Source organism: Acipenser ruthenus, chromosome 22 (genome assembly GCF_902713425.1).
Source record: "Acipenser ruthenus chromosome 22, fAciRut3.2 maternal haplotype, whole genome shotgun sequence".
Lineage (NCBI taxonomy): Eukaryota > Metazoa > Chordata > Actinopteri > Acipenseriformes > Acipenseridae > Acipenser > Acipenser ruthenus.
The window spans coordinates 9108166-9129509 of record NC_081210.1 but is presented as its reverse complement, the minus strand read 5'-3'; the positions used below and the strand labels follow the sequence as shown (position 1 = coordinate 9129509).

General features: G+C 39.1%; 1 protein-coding gene across 5 annotated transcripts in view; it reads right to left on the bottom strand.

The window, feature by feature from the left end:
• Positions 1–21344, bottom strand: part of LOC117431489 (protein tweety homolog 3) — an 86654-nt gene that overhangs the window by 37608 nt on the left and 27702 nt on the right. For all 5 annotated transcript variants that reach the window (XM_058995960.1, XM_058995959.1, XM_034052438.3 and 2 more), the window contains exons 3-5: positions 5749–5860; positions 4348–4568; positions 789–884 (exon numbers count right to left, since the gene is read on the bottom strand). In XM_058995960.1, coding sequence (XP_058851943.1) covers positions 789–884; positions 4348–4568; positions 5749–5860 — 429 coding nt within the window. The remainder of the gene's footprint in view (positions 1–788; positions 885–4347; positions 4569–5748; positions 5861–21344) is intronic.

Here is a 21344-nt window from a genome sequence, read left to right as displayed (position 1 = left end):
TTTACAATGCATTAGTAAGACCTCATCTAGAATATTGTATTCAGCTCTGGTCACCTCGTTACAAAAAGGATATTGCTGCTCTAGAAAAGAGTGTTAAGAAAAGCGACCAGAATTATCCCGGATTTAAAAGGCATGTTGTATGCAGACAGGCTCAAAGAACTGAATCTGTTCAGTCTTGAACAAAGAAGACTACGCTGTGATCTGATTCAAGCATTTAAAATTCTAAAAGGTATTGACAATGTCAACCCAGGGGACTTTTTCGACCTGAAAAAAGAAACAAAGGACCAGGGGTCACAAATGGAGATTAGATAAAGGGGCATTCAGAACAGAAAATAGGAGGCACTTTTTTACACAGAGAATTGTGAGGATCTGGAACCAACTCCCCAGTAATGTTGTTGACATCCTGGGATCCTTCAAGAAGCTGCTTGATGAGATTCTGGGATCAATAAGCTACTAACAACCAAACGAGCAAGATGCGCCGAATGGCCTCCTCTCGTTTGTAAACTTTCTTATGTTCTTATTCCAGATTTAAAATCAATGGCCACACTGTCTCATACATCCAGTCACAGTAATGACAGTCATTGATCTTCTAAACTGACAATATCGAAGATGAAGACAAATTAGGTCCTCTCAAAGCTCCCTTCAAGGCCTCGTACAGTTAAGACGATTTCAATTAATCTGTTTTGAATGGCAAATGGGGGAGTTTATCCTCAAGAACAATATACATTTTTCATAAAGAATGAACAACAGCTCTGACAGCAAGTCAGTTGTCATGTGACCAGACTTACCCAATGAGAGTGCCCTTGGAATTGCGGATGAGTCCGAAGAGCACAAGCAGACAGATGAGCACATCGAAGAGCAGCAGACCGAGATACCCCAGCCACCTGTCAAAACAACAAGAGACAAACACTTTATTATTGTCACTACACATTGTACTGTTAGTTACAAAGGGCTACCAGCAGGGATACTTCCATTTGCCCCTCTTCATACTGAGCAAGAGCGTGAAAAAGCCTCTGGCACTGCTCTCGCTCCAACGCCCGCTCCAAAAGATGCAAAGGAAAAATATTTGACACTGTACATATATGATCCATAAACGATGCAGCTTTTGCAATGATCCGACAGTATTGTGCAATCTATGACATCGCCCTGTATAATTAAAGTTAACAAAATAATCGATAATATCCAATTTGCACAGTAAGAGTTTTATTACAACAGTGAATGCCATTGTGTGCTTGTATATGAACCATGTTAATTGCACAGTTCACAAAGCTTATACAATTAAAAAAAATCTTTGACCCTTTTGCACATACTGTACCATGTGGTTAGTGTACGTTAGGATCCCAAGCCGAAATACGACCCCATGGGCTTGGGGTTAAATTACTTTTTTAGATAGCTGAAACCGTGTCGTGTTTGGCTCTGGGTTGTTTTGCGAATTATCCCATCGAGGCGCAGAAGATTCACTTTACCCAAAGCGTTTTCATCACCTCATGTAAAAGTGAGACTGAATTATTCTCCATGGAAATACATATAATTAAAATAAATAAATAAATAAATAAATAAATAAATAAATGCTGTAATAAATATTTTGCAGACCTTTTTTTGAGTGTGAACATGTCAATTATAGTTATCAAATGTATTTGACAGAAATTAATGTTTTCTTACTAAAAACAGAATAGCTGGAACCGGATCCCTGATATTTGCATCCAGTTCGTCAAAACCAAAGCAGGAACCGGGTACCCGATTTCAAAAGAACCGGTTCCGCACATCTCTACATTTAGGAAGTGATTTACACTAGCAGTGGAGCAGAGCTGGCTGCAGAGTTAGAAGCACTGGAGGGGACTGGGGAAATTAAAGCCTTGGAGCGAGCGGTTTCAAAGAGGAAGAGAGCGAGGAGTGCCGTTTATGAGTGCTCCACTCTGCTCACATGCTCTGACCTAGACGGGTGATGCGGGGGGGGCATCATGGTGACACTGGAGCGACGCGAAATGAATAGGATTGAATCTGATTTTTTGCGGTATAACGCACGACAACTAGTTGATCAAAAGTTTTGTCAATAGCAATTTTTAACAGCTGTATAGATCTGGCAGTTTGCAAGCCTGTCTGGTGTGTGGCAGCCTTTAGACTCCATATAAGCTTCTTAACCACAGAGTGATCCTTGAAATCCCAATTGTCCCTTTACCACCCAACATCACCTTACATCTTCCTGTATGCTGAGGCTGGTCCATTCAGTACTGAAAAACTAAATGTCCTTTCTGCAGAATAAACTACAGAATTAGTAGAATCATACTCAATTACATATATTAGTGCTGGGACGAACATAGGATTTCCATGTTCGGATATTCGCTCTGAGAAAAGGGGTCCAAATAAATGGAAATGCATCTGATCGTCTCCAGATTGAAATGGACAGTTAAAAGCTGTGTTAATGGTAAGCTGGCTTTTTTATGGAGCTAATGCACTGTATACCATTCACTCTCTAACAGCAGCACAGATACATATTCTGTAGCTGGAAAAGCAGCCTGACACAAGCTCCAAACGGAGGAGGTACAGGATTAAAAAAACCTTAATAAATGTTAACTTCTTGATTCTATAGCGTAACTGTGTGCTGTGCCTTTTGAATTTTAAACATGCCTAATTCTAAACGTAATCTATCTAGCTAATGTTACAAATATTACAGTAATGTCGCTTGTTATTTCACCCCTGTCTTGAGTCAAGACCCTCCCCCACTTTTGCCTTAACATCAACTCTTCACCCCCTGGACTTGGCAGAAACTAGTATATATAACAAAATTAAAAATACAATCTGTTCTTATATATACAGTATTCCCAATATCCATTCTTCCAAAGAAGGCTATTTGCTTTTTTTTTTCTCCCATAAAAAGCAGCATTCCAGAGTTCACACAGAAACTGCTTTGCAGCTCAAACTTTTTTAATTGCTTCCCAGCAAATCCCACATGATCTTCCTATAAGCGGTAGAATTCGATCAGAACAGCACTCACAGGATATTTCTTTCTAAAAATGGTATCTTTCTATTATGTTGTGTTAAATATGTAGAAAAAAAACAAGGGTAGCCCAGTGCTGTGGGAATGCCTACACTTGTATTACAATATAGTGCATATAGTATAGCCAAGAGCAGACAACACAATGTGTCAGATTCATCAAGATTTTAACACAGAAATGCAATTAGCACCAAGGGAAATAAAACTGATAGTTACAACCTACTTCCTTCAACTTCAATCTCCCTTACAGCTAAACAAACTGTATAACTCATATATACCAAGTATAAGGGAAATACAAATCTCAGCAGTTTCCTTTGACAAAGAAATCTACCAGACAGACTTAAAATCGAAATGAAAAACTGCCAGCTCCTTATGTGCACATTTTTATAGACGGTTTTATAAACTGTTCAACACAATTACTTTACCAGCATTACACAATAATTAATGTCTTTCATTGTCTTCCTGCCTATATCAATCACCTGAAAGCTGGAAAAGGTATTTGCTCAATCTGAATACTGGGGAAGCACCGAGAAAAGGGGTCCAAATAAATGGAAATGCATCCGATTGTCTCCAGATTGAAATGGACAGTTAAAAGCTGTGTTAATGGTAAGCTGGCTTTTTTATGGAGCTAATGCACTGTATACCATTCACTCTCTAACAGCAGCACAGATACATATTCTGTATCTGGAACAGCAGCCTGACACAGGCTCAAAACAGAGGATGTACAGGATTAAAAACCTCAATTCATTTGAAGAGATGCCAGACTTGCCCGGAGCAGCATTAGATACGTGTTAAGACTGATTCCTCAGTCTGTTGGGATGTGATCCCTTGTTCGACACCCAGAGGGAAAGTGCAGATGAAACTAAAAACACATCTCATGTCAGGGAGGATCCATACTGTAAAAACTGCACCTTCCAGCAACATTTATTCAAATCAAAACCCACAATAACCAGTGCAGAAATAAAACTCCTTGAAACTTGATGGAGCAAGCTGTGTCAATGCTCATGATGTCATTCGGTTCCATAATGTAGCTTTTTATATTACTTTTTTTCCTTTAATTTTTATTACCTGTTTTATTTTTTTTCTTTAAAGTTTCTATTCCATTAGCCATCATGTTAAGTGTTTTATCCATTGCCTAATATTATTGTTCTGAAAATAATAGAAGTCATTTATATTATGCATTTCATGACTGTTCATTATTAACATAAAATAAACTAAATAAATAAACCTAGTTTATTTATTTTTTGTTTACCATTTCACTCCCTTTAGTTGCAATAGAGAGATTCCATTCTGCCGTTACCACGTTAGATCAGGAAGTAGAAGAACAGGAAATCGCTGTATTTGTACCGTACCTGTACCAGTCATAGAGCTCAGTTCTCACAGCCAGCTCTTCCAGAGAGGCCTCGTTATTCCGCCAGAAGGGGATCTCGATCACCTGTCGCACCAGCTCATCCAGCTGGCCCTGCAGCTTCTGCACGATGGAGAGGTAATCAGCATGCTTCTGGTACTTCCCCTCAAGCTCGCCTAGACCCACGTCCACAGTCTGGTTGAGGGAGGTAGTGCTTTCAGAAACCTGTGGAAGTGAGGGAGAGGGTGTCACGTTCCCAAGGAGCCCTGGCCAGAACAGGCTTCGCTGTGCCAGGTTTTATTATGAGCTTAATTAGACAGAGGAGATGGTTACCTACACTCTGTGGCTAATGCAGCTCATAGTAAAAATTGAATTAGAAAAGCAATCAAGGTCTGATTGTCATGATTCCTGTGCCCTCGTGTATATGTTTGGTAAAGCAGATATTTCCATGTGACAAGTACTTGAAATGCACTTCCCACCGGATCTTCTTTTGTTAGCCCCACTGAAGTGGCACATCACTGCATTATTTTCTTGCAGTCTGAAGACATTGCTGAATAAAGAGCTTTTATCTGGGCTGTCCTTCCCTTATAGGGACACTTTATTCTTGGAACTAATGAATACATTTTGGACATTTTTAAAATTGTTCTGCCAAATGACCTGAACATCAGTGACACAAGTGTTTTCATCCCTGGGTTTCTCTGCTAGACAGCACCATGAAGTTTCAACACTAGCGGAAGTCTTTTCAAGGTCAGTGTACTGGGTTTATGAAAGAGGACAGTTAATGAAGTTGCTTAAGGAGGAAATATCAGTACAATGGAGGACCCTCTGCAATAAAGGGAATAAGTACTGCTCTTTAAAAAGCAACAATGTACCATTCTTACAGTGACCACAACAGTCCCTATTGCGTTCTAGAATCTGTCTCACACTGCACAAAAAGGGGTTCACTGTTTTATTTTACATATTTAAGACAATTTACACACATTCTGTTGATAAAGTAATGGCAAATTTACTCTGCCATCCCTCCTTTAAATGAAATAGTTTGGGCAAGCAAGCGACAGTATTCCTGTGGGTGTTTCTCACACGAGCTCCGGAAATACGTATACAATATTCATCCATCCAGAGAGATGCAAGTGCTGCCACTTTCACAAGTATCAACTCAAAACACCATACAACATGAATTCTGACAACACATTTGCAATGCACTTCAAGATGAAAGGAAGTTAAGAGCAGGATGAAAACAGGTCACATTATATCTGCTTTAACTAACCAGTTCTACAAAGAGCTTACAGTGTATTCCTTTAGAGAACCAATTTCACAGCATGCACATCCTTCAGCAGTAGAGATAAACAGAACCCATTTGTTCAGAGCTCCTTGGGAACATTCTGAAGGACGTGCCGATACTTACCAATTTCTGCACTCCCACCACGGTTCGGTTGGCATGGCGGAGGGAGTATGTGAGCCGGTGGATTCCATCGCTGGTTTCACCGTTCCCATAGAAACCTACAGCAATGCCAGCACTGAAAGAGAACAAACAGAAAGGGGGTGGGGGGGGGGGGGGGGGGGGGGGGTGTTAACCGTAACCAAGCTGTGGGAACCCAACAGTCTGTAGTTCTCCTCCAGCCTCAAAGGCTGACAGAGAAGGTTAGACCAGGCAGACAGTTATTGAACTTTTTTCTAAAGCTGTGTAACAGAACCTTGGCAACTCCCAGTCTGTCAATGCTGAGCAGTCCCTGTGAACCAAACACCCACAAAACAGCAGCAGAAAACAGAAGCACGCTGCTGCCGGCCACAAGGATTCAAGAAAGAGTCTAGGAGGACACCAGTCAAGATGCTTTTTTTCACAGTTGCACAACACTGTGTTCCAGCCAGGAAAGCTTTCTTGGGAACAAGCTTCACAGACAGTGAGATCTCCTACTGGGTAAAATTAAGTCTTTGTGGCAATTCAGAGGCAATACATCCATAATTGTGCACAGTGTGACATAAGCATGTTAAAATATTCATAGAATCACTAAGATAATATTAATACATATTCAATCTTTATTTCTATATATTTTTGTATTTTCTTTATAATTATATTGTATATGAAGTATACATTGGTATGTGCTTATTTTGCATTTTTATTGCCTGTAATGTATATTTTGTAAAATGTTCTGTAAGTCGCTTTGGATAAAAGCGTCTATTAATAATAATAATAATAATAATAATAATAATAATAATAATAATAATAATAATAATAATAATATCATAGATTTAAAAAAATTTCAAGAGGCCAATTCAACACAGTCAGTCAAATAGGATCTGAACATAAGAACATAAGGACATAAGATAGTTTACAAACGAGAGGAGGCCATTCTGCCCATCTTGCTCGTTTGGTTGTTAGTAGCTTATTGATCCCAGAATCTCATGCAGCTTCTTGAAGGATCCCAGGGTGTCAGCTTCAACAACATTACTGGGGAGTTGGTTCAGACTGAAGACTGTCAGCACACAATTCTTGGAAACATTAAGAGATGAATATGGTGCTGGAGAGCTACTGGCAATCCAACTACAGTATGCAATGTCTGGGGAACGTCCCCTAAGACAAAAATGAGGTCATATTTTTGGAAAGAATGTCTTTCTATTGAATGTTTGCAAAGGGAAAGCAGAGCAGATTTTAATTCCTTCTGATTGCAGAAGGCTGTTGTCTATTTTAAAAAGTCTGAGCAGGGCTTCAAATGTATTATATATTCAGCATCATGGAGTGACAATGGGGGAGCTAAGCAACAAAATAAAAAAAAACTGAAATGGAACTCCTTAGAAAGATTAAGCCTCACAAAAAGTTCAAAACAGCAAGGAATGTGATGTTTGTCTTCTAAAGAGGGTGGTCAGATGTTTAACAAGCTGACCTCAGACCCAATCTAAGCACATGTGAGTAATTCTGATAGGATGCTTGAAATCCATGCTAAAGTCCCTTGAAGGCAGGAGTCCACACCTCTAGGCATCAGCAACGCTGGAAATAATCACAACATAACTGTTCGATTTCATTTTGTGTACAGTAAAAGCAAATGCAAGTGAAAGTAAACAAGTTCAAAAACATACTTGAGAGTTAAAAGAAATGAGATTCTGGACACCTGTCACAGCCTGCATTCTCCAGTTTCAACCGCCAGTCCCCTGTGCAATTCATTACTTTAAAAAAGGATTAAAGTGGAGGAAAGCTTGTGTTTACTAATAAGTGTTCCATATTGATTTTTTTTGTTCCGTGTACACATGTACTTCACTGAACAGGAAGCTGGAGTGTGTGTATAATGTGGATCATTGGAGCAGGAAGATTAAACAAAAAGTCGCTAAAGATGTTTTTTTTGCCTCTGGGAATCCAAATGTGTTTTCTGTGTTTTGAAATTCAAATCGTTCTCATTCTTTGAAAGTTTTGTGTATTTATTTTATTATTCCCTGGTTACCAGCAAGGCCTCACTGCATTTACAAACAGAAAGGGATTTTTAATTTCCTGATTACCTTGGTAACTGCAGCCTTAGTGACTGGGAGACAGGAAGTAAAAGTGGGGGCAAAAATTGGTTTAAGAGGTAAATTATTGAAATATAAAAGCAAGACAAGAATGAAAAAAGGACCATGAGCCATTCAAAACTATGTACAAAACAGCATAACAGTTTGTTTTTGCACCCAGGTAATTCAGCATAATGCGGATTTCTGTGAGACATTACATGCAATTGTCATTATCTTGCTAGTAACCAACATAGTGCAGTATGCAACAGCATTGTTGTATATGGTTGGTAGTGGTTTGTGAACAATACCACTACCAACAATATCAATACCAAATGAAATGCAGATACTGTATTCCATAACGCGTGTGTAATCCTTGTGAGGTGGGATGCGTTGACCAACATAGCCTGAACAACATATTGTCAAATAAAATGTTTTACACCATGTAACTGTCAACTATTTTGGTGTAGAGAGAATAACGGAGAGAGCAGGGGCATTAGTAATGGGCAGTGATTGACTTCCTTCATTCTTTTGTACCCTGGCCACCAGGTGGCACTGTGGCTCAGAAGCACTGCAAGATTAATTATTATTTTGCCATCGTCTTTCATCAGCGCAAGAAATATGGCGCGGGTGGCTAACCCTAAACCCTGCTTAAGTTTCTTTTTTGTTTGTTTTTGCTTGTCACAAACAAATATTCACCAACACTGCGGGTGAGCAGCAAAGCTACAACATGGCCCTCATTAAAACATCATACCTGAATTGAGGACCGCTGAGGAATTGTGCTAGTGAACAGGGGCAATGTAAGAATCAGTCAGACCTGTGCAAGGCTGTACTGTACCGTACATGTATCTTCTTTCCTATTATCGCATACTATACACAGTACTTGTGTGTACAGTGCTCAAGTAACCCAGCTATTTTTTCCCCCTGGAACCCCTTTCATTTTAAAATGAAAAAAAAAAAAATGAAATAACCAAACATCAGACAATGGAGGTATTTTCTCAGTTCAAACTAGGCATTTTCAGTTTGTATTTTACAGCACTGGGAGAAGCGCACTACATATAACAAGAAGGTGGATTCCCTAGTACTGCAAAGTCCTCTAAAAGAATCCATGGGTGTGTCCCAACACTGTATCAAATAAATCCCAAGATGCACTGCGAGCCACCATAGTAACAGCCATAAAAAAGAAGCAAATATAATGTAGTGTATCTTAGTGTATTCCCTTTCAGTTGTTAGGTTTTTCTGAGTGAATGAGTGCCATGACTGTAATTCATTGTCTTTTATTCTGCTTTTGTAGCCGATTCAGATAGTGGATTAAGCACAACATGAAGAGTTAACATTAACAGTAAAATCATATTCATTTATAGACACCAGCAAAAACAACTCTTTTTATTTCATTTTTTTTTTTACCAGGTGAGTTACAGGCAAATTAATGTGCACATCCTCTGAATAAGTTGATAATGAAATCAATACAATAATACAGCGACCACCATAGATTGCCTGCAGTCCAAGGCTTTGCAGAGCCTGAAAATGGAAACAATGAGCCATTCACAAGAACCGACTTCTGACACAAGTTGCTGAGTTCCGATATCAGGACAAATCCACTGTGCCAGCAAGTCCTCAAAACTGCTGATATTCAGCAAATTTCATTTCAGCATACAAGATAGAGACACAAAAAAAACTCTCAGAGCTAAAATATCACACTGCAAATGTTCCCACATCTATTTAGCAGTTCCCACCAACTGGAGAGAAGTCAAGTAAATTTAGCGGTTATTTAACAAGGAAAAATACATTATGAAAGAACTTTAATTGTGTGCGCTTATCAGCTTAACTATTTGTGTTACGTATCAGGAGGGTTTTACTTTTAACGCATTGATCTGATAGCATATTAACTGCACAATACATGTGTTGTGCACCTTTATCAAACATAATGTCACCACAAGCAGTTTTATAATTGTACTTGTATCATTTGTCCCCAAGTACTATACTTTTCCATAGATAATCTTTTTGAAAACCCAGCGACTACCCCTTCTATGTTTCTGGATTTACCAATACCATTTCCTATTTCTATTTTACTTAATATGAACATTTTATTTTCACAAAATATCAGTTCATCTGCTAGTGTACAATAAACACACCCCAAATATCAGTCAATAGATACACAGACACCCTGTGCTACCATTGAGTACATTAAAATTAAAGGTTTAAATAAATAAACAATATCAAACAAAAATACATTTTGATGGCTCATGTATAATATTTTTAATCATAACCCATACCTCTAAAATAAGAGGAGGCTTATTCCATACTGTAGTTCTCTATTCCTCAACTGTACTGTCTTCAATTATTAAATCCCTTGAATTCCCAGTGTTTTATATCCATGTTCTACAATCGTTTAAAAGATAACTTGTCATACAGTCTGGGCTCCGGATAAGCTGCGAACTGGGTGTTTTACCATTGAAAAAATATGAATATATATACATGCCTGTATCCGTGTGTTTGGAAAGACATTCAGATGACTCCAGAAGGCCGACATTGATAAAAAAAAATAAAAAAAAATAAAAAAACACACACCCTACACAAACACTGGTTTGACCCATGGTCCGCGCTGTAGTAACATCTAGCTATATCTAACATTATCAGCACTGTGAATGCAACAGAACCCGCAGTTTGTGGAGATTGCATAAAAATATAAAAATATATAAATACATACATACATAAATAAATAAATACATTTCTGTTACGGCTAGATAGTTGTTAGCTTGGTTTGTTTTTATTCTCTATTAATAAAATTCTATTCATTGAAAAAAGGAAAAAGAGAACCAGACAGTTATTATATTTTTTATATATTTTTTGAATAGGGGAAGTTAGCAGGCAGTGTTCCTGCATGGGGGTAGGGGTACAGGCAGGCATGAACGCGTTTAAGTTCAACACTAACCCTAAATAAAATGTCGATCCTGTTATTAAGCAGTAGTATAATTGGAAGCAGTGGTATTTAAAAACAAGAGAAGCCAGTTTTCACTTCAGTGAAGTAGGCTACAATATTTGTTTTTATTAAAAATGTTCAGCTTTCATATTGAAGCTTGTTGTGTACTACTCATTCTATCAAACCAAGTAGTGTAGGAATGTGCGTGTATCGTTCAAGGCGTTTTTCAGATCAAGTATGCTTATTTGATACAATAGAGTCGCAGTCCTTCTTTCACAGCCAGTGTCATCTTTATGGCACGTAAATGGTAAAGTAATTAAATGTCCCTGGCAGTGGACTGCCTCTGTTTAGCGCACGCAAGAACTTGCAGCATGGATAAAACTGTGTTGAGAATTGTCATTTGACAGCAAACATTTAATGACATTTAATGACATTTTTAACTTTCATAGCTGAAGAGGTGCTGGGGCTATGCCTCGTCAAGCCCAAATAATGCGTCTTCTTTTGCAAAGAGTTGCGATGGTTCTATACCTCGAGAGAGTTGCGGTTGCTTTCCTGTGTTAATTCATGTTAATTTATTAATTTCCGCAGCGCTGCAATAATTGCAGTTTCTCCGCAACCCTTTTGATTTCACTCACGCAAGCAGAGTTCCGAGAAAGAGGAGAAAATGTGCAAGACCTTTGAATATATATCCCATAGTGTCTACATTGGAGAGTAAATTACTCAATAACCCAAAAACTTACCTGGTGCACTACATACAGTTATATAAGTTTAAATCCATATGGGAAAATGTATTAAAATGTCCAATATCTGCATCATCGTGGAATCAGATCAAAACACAAACATTAAAATGCCCTCACCCAATACAATGTCCTATTATATCAATGTAACTTTAATAGTAGTTTATGTTCTGATACCAATACTGTACTGTGTACCTTTATTTTTAGTTTAGAACCACCTCACAGTTCTTTATGTGGGGGATTCTTGTCAAGTAAGAAGTTTCTAATGTGGGAAGATCAAGAGTAGACATTGTATGAAAAGGCAAAAAGAGGATATCTGCCTATGAAGAATATTAACTAACGCACATTTTGCATTCCCTGATGCTCCATGAGGATTTGAGGCTCTGAGCTGCTACCGGCTTACAGCGAGCACTACAGCAGACTAGTATAGATCTGCTGGCACAAGTCTATCACATTTACAACCAGGCTGCTCACGTGATAAGGGGAACTGTCTTAAAGGTGGAGGGGATCCAACCACCCTCTGCACAGATGCCTTGTAATCTATGATGGGCTCTGGTTCATTGAAATATATTAAATAGATAATTTACTTGCACAGATTAATAGAGATCGTTATCAATGTGGAGCCTGGTATTCTCTGCCTGGTTTCTTGAATAAGCACTGTACAGCAGGTAGGATGGAGGGATTAGGGAGTTGAAGTGATTTGCCCCCAGAATGACATGCTTTGCTGAGAATTAATCTCATTCCTCCTTGTCTGATAATACTGGCGAAACAAAAGCCACAGTAGTTTCTGTAGTTAATATGACAAACAAGAAAAACATAAAATATACACAGCACAGCAAAAATGGGACACTCTGGGACACAATCGCAATATGCTCTGAATAGAAAATAAACGAGCATGACTGCAAGGGATGTGACCATGCATGCTTTAAATCAGAATGGACAAAAAAGGAAAGGTCGGTGTGAGGTCAGAACCGCACATTTACATAATCCAACTGCAGACAAGCAGTGAAATATATTCAGTTCAATTCATCATTTAATCCACGTGGATACTGCGGCAAAAGGCTTTGTTTTATCTCAAATTAGAAATGACTGTTCGGAGGCTACACTTTAAATGAATGCCCACAAGTTCATATGCATTCCAATCGCTTTTATTCTTATGGTGCTTCATTTGCATTCAATATGTGTTTTTTTTTGTTTGTTTTTTTTAAAAAACATAACTAGGTAATTATTAGAATTATTGCCTTTTGCTTTATAAATTCCTTCAAAACATCGGCTGATTATATAATTCATTTTGCCACTATGTTAACTCTGCCCTTGTTTCCATAGCAACCCCTCTGAGCCCAAGATAATAGATGCAACTGTGTAGCATCTTATACAGATCAGAAATATGGTATACCACATACAGTACATACACATTATACTTAGTATTTAGCACATACTTGTGACTATTCAAAAATTAAATGTGTCTGAAGGGGATTAGACCTCCTATGCAAAGGGAACAGAACTGGAATCCAGTATTTACTCCAGCAACAGATGTGTTTGCCATCTGAGAAATCACTTTTTTTGGGCATATTGACCACATCATTCTGTTCTGCTACTATAACCATCTAATCAGTTCCACTGCCAGTGATTAAGGTTACAATTAATCTCAATTGGGCCAACAATGGTATTGCTCACATAAACGTCAAATCCGGTCCAACTATGGATCCGTGATCCCTGAAAAGAACAGTGCCCATCCAGTGTCCTCTTACAGCGTAGTGCTGAAGGACATCTATACTGTAAGGACATCTATACTGCTTGAGCAGGAATGTGCTGGAGAGCTCCCAGGATGCCTTCCAATACACAACAGACTACTGTCATTGCCACTGTGATGCTGGACTGGGATTATTTATTCTTGAATAGGAATTTAATTATTCAAGTTTGCCATTGCATAGGTTTTTTTTCTTAAGACATATTGCCTTTGTTATTGTTTTAGGAAACACCAGCTTTTTGTAGTACACACAGCTCAGAGTGAAATGCAGTGCATGCCATACAACAGACTGCAATATTTGATTAGATATTTCATAGGCAACCACCACTTTGCAGTTCACTTTTCTTGATGTATTTTCACACTTTTGTTATTGTTATTTCCAGTATGGGACTGAGCCTCCAAACTAACAAATAGTTATGGAAGTTACAGTAAACAAGGTATAGTGCAGTACAAGAAATCTCCCTATCAACTGGGGGAATCCTTTCCTCGCACAACACAACATTGGCAGTCTCTATGAGCTTTCCCTACCCTAGCACTCAGAGATCTGGCTTAGAGTGACTAATCATGCCCCCCCCCTCTCAAGCACCCACAATGATAATGAAAATGAATGTCAGTCAGCATCTCTACAGATTAAGATAACAACCCAGGCTTTTTTCTGTACCAAATTAAATCCTCCATGCTTACAGAAAGAATTATAATTTTTTATTTTTTTTAAGACCCCCCCCCCCCCCCCATGTAAAACCAATTTGGATAATAAGGATTTGCTCTACTAGTCTTTGTGGGATGCAGAGGCCAAGTAGGGAGAGTCATGAAAGAGTTAACTTAATACATTATCTTCATTACTGCCTAATGCAGGATCTCACAGTCTAAAGCCCCTTTCACACTGGCACTCCTACCTGGGTCCGGACCCGGGTCCCAGTGACTCACCTCAGCATGTGGGTTGATACGCTTTGACCCGGGTTGAGCAAGACAAAATGCTTGACAGCTGTTCGGGAGCCGACGCAATAACAAACAGCTATGCCTGCGTGAAAGTTTCACTTCTGCAAGGAATGTTTCTGTTTAGTCATATTTCTGTTGAATGAGACACAGCATGAGTCAGACTGCAGTAGAGATGTAGAAACATTTTCTCTAATTAAAAATGAAGCCGACGGTTCAATCCAGATAAGCTTCTGGGGCACTGACACACGCATTATGTATTTGCGTCTGTCATCCAGGTTAACCCTGCTTTATCAAAAGCAGTATGAAATCGCGTACCCGACCCGCATGACACCAGGTCCTATCCGGATAGGTTCTGTGTGAAAGGGGCTTAGGTAATAGACCCTGCCAACACACTGTGCAATTTAAAACAGGAAGTGTGGGCAGCAAGACATTTTCGGATTTTGGAACACAGCCACTGACTCAATAGAGCACACCTTGTGATATGAAGCACGAATGTCTTTGTCAGTCAAACTCGTGCATCTTGCAAACACATTGTATGGTCACCACTAATTTGCTGCTGGCTGAAGGGGCTATTGAACTCCAATAATCAGTTTGGATAGTGGTTTGTTTGGCTTGACAGAGCTTTGATCACAAAGATAGTAGGGACAGATTCCTCCTTGCAGTATGCACCCAGATTCTGTAACGAATGTCTTAACCAGGTTCCATCAAAAATGGCTGAGCGGTGAAGAAAACCCAGTCTTATTTCCAAACCACATTAATAAAGTTTGTTTATATACCATTTTAAATAGTACTGTACCTGTGGTTGTAAGAAGAAATAATGTTCATCTCAGTGTCAGCAATGCCAGTAAGTAAAAGAACTGAATTGCACAATAAACTGTAATCAGGGGCTGTAATATTTCACTAAATAATGTGTACCCTTCTACTGTAGACATGTCTTTCCGACACTACTAGTATGTACAGTAGAGTCACGAAGCAGAGAATTGTCATGCATCAAAGCCATTACTCCTGCTGCTCTGTTGCATTGTTCGCTACTGATTCATCACTCCCACCTCTGATAACACTACTGATTTTCACCACCTACCACTATGCTGATCCCACTCCTCTCCCCTCTAATTGCAATTCAGTTACAGTAGCTCCATTTAGCCTCACTATTAAAACTCCTCCTGCACCTCTTCATCCTGCTTCAGCTCAGCTTCCCCCCCCCCCCCTGATTTTAGGACCGTCTTAGAAGTAACGTGGCAGAAAAAACTGAATAATAAGGAAAGGAGAAATAATAAAACCACATAAGTGAAATATAAATAAATAATAATTCTGTGGCTTCTTCAAGCAGAGCAAGTACCTCCAATTGGATGGGTTCTCCATAAAATTAGATAGTGACTTTAAACATTTTGGAAAAAAAACTATGAAAATCAGCAACATTTCATAAGTCATATTTCTGCTCATTATTATTAGGCAAAATTATGTTTGCCTCCTCTGAGTTTCCTAATCCCTACTCTGTTTATCTTGCAATCATCCCTCATCCGGTCACTCTACAGTGATGGACAGGGGTCCAGTTGTACCCAACCCAGTCAAGGAAGAAATGATGCACTGTAGATTGAACTGCAGGTCCAACTGAAAAATAACCTTGGCCTGCCTTTGTGGATTTGAATCTGTGAGCCTGACAACTCCAACCAGCAACACTCAGTTTGATGCTTCAGAAAATCAATACTCCTGGAAACCTAAAACCCACAAAGCCCCTGTACCATCTCCATAGTCAGCGATACTATTTCTTTTCTGTCATTTTGTTATGCCCCCAAGCTTAAATCAAGGATGAATTAATAGCAAGAATGGAACATTAATGCATCAGTCTGGTGGATACTTTTAATTGCATTTAACTCAAAACTAAATGTAAATTGTATTTCTCTGTGAACTGGGTAGAACCTTTAACTATTTAATCTACATTTTTGTATGCTACATGTGGTTTAGGGTGGTAAGCCGACATAAAATACTAAATAATAATAATAATAATAATAATAATAATAATAATTTTGAGCTAAACTGTTATTGGTAAATCGTCCAAGAAAATCCCTAATTTATTCCCATAAACAAGCACTGTAAATACAGTACAACACAGACCAGTTGCAGGACACAGCTATGCACAATTGCCACCATTTGTTTCAAAGGCACAAGGCATATACACATGGGGGCTAAATTATCATTTCACCCCAGGGTGCCATGTTATTGTAAAGGCTAAAATGGGATTGCATGGCAGGGGGAGGGGAGAGGTGGGGGGTGGCAAAACACTGCAGCTGGTTGCACTTGGTCTTGAACAGAAGAGCATCAGCTAGCCCTGTCAATCCATCCATTTGTCACATGCACTAAAATAGAAAGAAAACACACACATGCACAAGCACAGGGTTCCTCTGGGACTCCTCTCTACTCCTTCCATTCACATTTGATAAGTACTGAACACTTATAAATAGGGGCTTCCAAACCATTTAAAATGGGTCCATTCCCAATTTGAACAACTTCATAAACGTGCCATTGTTAAAACATACCTTTATAGCTTGAGAAACAAGATTCACCTGCCCTGACGCTCGTTCTTTGAGTCCCTTTCATCTGCCAGACAGATGTTGCTGTATTAATGAAAGACCACACTGTGAAGTCGGATACGGCTGGGACGGAGGGGTCTTAAAGGTTAGTGCAGTACGTTTTAAAAAGCATTTGAATACCGGCACACTTTAACAGTTCCTCACATTACAGCCTGACCTGGCAGAAAACAGCTACACAATATTAGGTGGGACATCGTTTCGATTTTAAAAAGTAAACGTCCTTTATCTAGATTAGCTCACACGTCACTGTGTTTTATAGCTACTGCACCAGGGAAATCCTATTTTATATTCACCCCAAACCCCTCTCTCCAATTCAACAAGGTGTATTGCTTTGCATGGCTTTACACAGCTCCACTTTATTACTTTGAAGAGTTAAAATGTCATGTGAAATGTCTCCATGAAAAATGACCGGGATTTGAATCCCAAGCCACACAACCAATTTGCTGCCAGTGTCACCTCCCTTTTCTGGTTCATTTCTTCCTCTCGTGCATCAAAGCCACTTTCAGCAGGAGAATAAGTATGTGAGAGCATGAGATGAAACAAAGCTGTGCAAGGGGCTTCAAAGAATAAACAGGCATCGCAGTATCTACTTGTACCACCAATAAGCTGTTGAGCTCTCTCTTAGTTTCCAACTGCTGACACTCCCTCTAAATACTGCAAATAATGAAATGCTTTGCTATCACGTTTCAGTTCTGCTGTACAGTAGTCTGCTTGGCTGCTGTCTCCTTCCTATACCGAGGACACTGTCTGTAGCCATCTCAACATTAAGAATGGCGACCACTGAATTTATGTATTGTAGTAATACTACAGTAAAATAAATCTTTGAAAGACTTTCAAGGCAATGACAAAGACATCAAGTCAAAATGTTTCTTTTAGTATTATGACTGTACATACATTACGACATTCCAGAAAGAAACCATTTTCCATGCTTAATGGTTTGCCCCAGAGACTCAAGCAACACAAAGAAGTAATCCATGATCTGTCTCATCTAATTGAAGAGGTTTTAGGACTTCTCTGGGCTCTTATTGAATTTACATAAGCCTGCCTCCACTGCTTATACATGAATACTTTATATAATCCTATCAGCGCACATCAGAAGAAACGATCACACAAGATGTAGCCCACGTGCAGTATATGATTACTACTTCAGTACATTTAATTTGTGATCAAACCCTCCTGTTCAAAATAAGGGCAACCAAAGTATTATATACCCATACAAACATGCAAGAAAACCACAGTAATAAATAACTTGCTCAACATGTTTTACTATTATTTCTGTAGGAATTATGCTGCTCAATGCTTTAGGATGTATATTTCATTCTAAAACATAACGAGGCTTCACACAGGTGGTAGCAGATCATCCATCCTGTCAGCTGAAAGCTCTTTGTTTCAGCAGTAGGATTAATAATCATGTGCTTCACCACATTTTGAAGATCCTCCTTAACCCTGAATAGTTCATACAAATCTTATTTCATAATAACATCCAGTTTCTCACCTAAAATAAATAACATTTTCACTGGATATTCAGGCTGAATACATTTCTCCCAGCTGTACAGACACCTCTATAAGCAAGGCAGCTCATCTCTGTGGGATTCCCCTGAAAAATCATGCATGTGTTGCTATAGAGAGCAGATTATCAGGGTAAAGTGTACTGCTACTAAACTGCTATTATAACGCCTGTAAATTGTTTCCTGTTTGTATCAAGTACGGAAAACAACACAGAGGGGGGAGTAAAACACGGCATTTCCAATAAGCTCAGTAGAAATGTGTTTCCGTTTCAGAGGACACATTTTCAGTCATCAAGAAAGCCTTCCTGCCAAGGCCACTTAGCCACTTCATTTTGATAGTAGGGCTCCAGAAAAAGACTCACCAGGGCCCTTTCTGGATGAATGATTCTAGAATATATCAAACTGAAGGACAGAGCCAAAAAAACCAATAATTGAATCTAGAGGTTTAGGTGACACCAGCATTCATCCAAACCCCATCATACAGTAGTACTGCCTCATTTTGCTGATCTACTGTGGCTTCTATTATTTAAAATAGTGTTTTGTTTTTAGTACTTGTCATTTGATAGATTGTCATGTACAGCTATATAATTAACTCATTTTGCTTCATAAAGTCGAATGAAACGTGCTGAATAATTTTATGTTAACATATTGAATTACATATCGCTTTGTAGTTTCCCATGTACAGTACTTTACGAAAAACTGACAAATTAAAGAAAATTACATTTTGAAATCTAACTTGAAATACTGTACTAATATTATGGCTTCCCGTAGACTTTTGAGATATCATTTTGTAGTTTCTTTGATTACATGATGTTAAATAAAATATCTAAATTATGTTCATATAGTTTTTTTTTTTTTTTTTTAAATTATGTCTCAATTGCCTAAAATTCTAGGTGATGCAAAACATTTGGCCATAGCTGTACAGTCAAGGCACTTTAAACTATGCCTTCACTTCCTCTGAAGGTGGAATGACATTGGTACAGTATTTCAATTTAAATGAATTTCGGAATGACAGACAAACCCTAGACCTACAACCCTAAAGCACTATAACCCCATTTGTTTACCAGCAATTACACACGCAGTAAAAAGCACATTTAACTTCAGGTTCATATGTGATAGTGCAACAGTGGGACATGTTGTGTGTGGGTTGTCACTCAATAATACTAAATCAGACACAGAGCAGTGGATGTTGACACGCCGCACAGGCACGTAGATTTAATAATAACACAGGCCCGACGCTCGGGTACCAACAATGGTAATCCTAGTGTCGGATTTAATAATAATAAAAAAAAACCAACAAAGCTAAAAATAAAAGTTTGCCAAACAAGGCTAGTCTCTCTAAAAGGAACCCACTACACTACGAAAACCTTCTCCATACTATTTTGGATCAACCTCCCCTAAACTAACCTACTTCTGGGCTCCCAGTCCCGGCCCTCTCACGGTGACTCCTGCCTCTTCAAACAGCCTCGGCTGGGCAATGCCTTCATGACCACCGTCTTGCACTTGAAGGGTTCCGTAGTACTTAATCCAGTGGAGCGGACGTTCTCTTCCTCGCAAGATTTTGCTCAACGCCCGTCTGTGTAGGACTGGGCATACAGTCGCCTCAAGCTGTGGCGCAGACGTTTTTTGAGCTCCGCTTGGCATCCCAGGACACCCCCCCCCAGCCAATCCAGACCTCCCGATCAGCTCAGCACAGGGCGAGCCTAACTGCTCAATTGGTTGCCTAGCAACGCATCTCCTGTTATGCGTCACAGCTGCACACATATGCGAAGGAACCAGTGCCAGGACTTGACAGGACTCTCCCGGTCACAGGTAGAGACAAGGACTGCAGAGCCATCCGTGCAACAGTTCTGATGGATTAGAAAGGGGATTATATCTAAAAATACTCCTGTCATGTCTGTTTAATATCACGACATTAGCTCTGCCATGTCCAGAAGGATGCAGCATGCCAATTCCGGGCATTAAATAGTATTCAGAATCTTCTTTTCTCACAAATCAAGAATGCAGAATGCACAAATCTGGGGCTTAAACCATATATGTATGTGGTATAAATCATATATGTACTTTCCAAGATGGAGAAATCAAGTTTTTTGCGTGTTAATAGAGCACCTGATGTCAGCCAGCAGGAAAACTCCTCTTTATGTAAAATGGAAAGCTACTGAACTTGCAGAGTAGGCTACATCACCATCTTAAAATCATCTTTGTGTACTGTAGTAAATGTAGGCTGAACCGCATTCAGTGACAGTATGCATGCTGATTTAGTTAATATGCAGCACCATGTTGTTTCAATAGCAGCCTTCTGTAGCACTCAAATTCAAAATTGCATGGGGGAAGCATACAGCAGCTGTTGGTATGACACATAAAAGGGTTTTGCGTAGAACTCCTTTACTGTCAAGCCTTCTGCCTAAAAGCATTTATTCTTAGCAATCTGGTAAATGGTAGAAAATACAGCTGTATTTCCATGACTGCTGCAAGAGGGGTTTACACTGTACAGTATGTACACTGGTGTGCCTTTAATGGAAGACTGAAGAGAATCTAGAAATCGATTGAAGCAGAACACGTTTCCTTATCAATCTACCACAGTCAGTGTTGAAAAACATAAAGTCCTTTCACAGAGAATTGGTTAATACAAATCTTATTTCATAATAACATCCAGTTTCTCGCCTAAAATAAATAACATTTTCACTCGATATTCAGGCTGAATACATTTCTCCCAGCTGTACAGACACCTCTATAAGCAAGGCAGCTCATCTCTGTGGGATTCCCCTGAAAAATCATGCATGTGTTGCTATAGAGAGCAGATTATCAGGGTAAACTGCGCTGCTACTAAACTGCTATTATAACGCCTGTAAATTGTTTCCTGTTTGTATCAAGTACGGAAAACAACACAGAGGGGAGAGTAAAACACGGTATTTCCAATAAGCTCAGTAGAAATGTGTTTCCGTTTCAGAGCCTTCCTGCCAAGGCCACTTAGCCACTTCATTTTGATAGTAGGGCTCCAGAAAAAGACTCACCAGGGCCCTTTCTGGATGAATGATTCTAGAATATATCAAACTGAAGGACAGAGCCAAAAAAACCA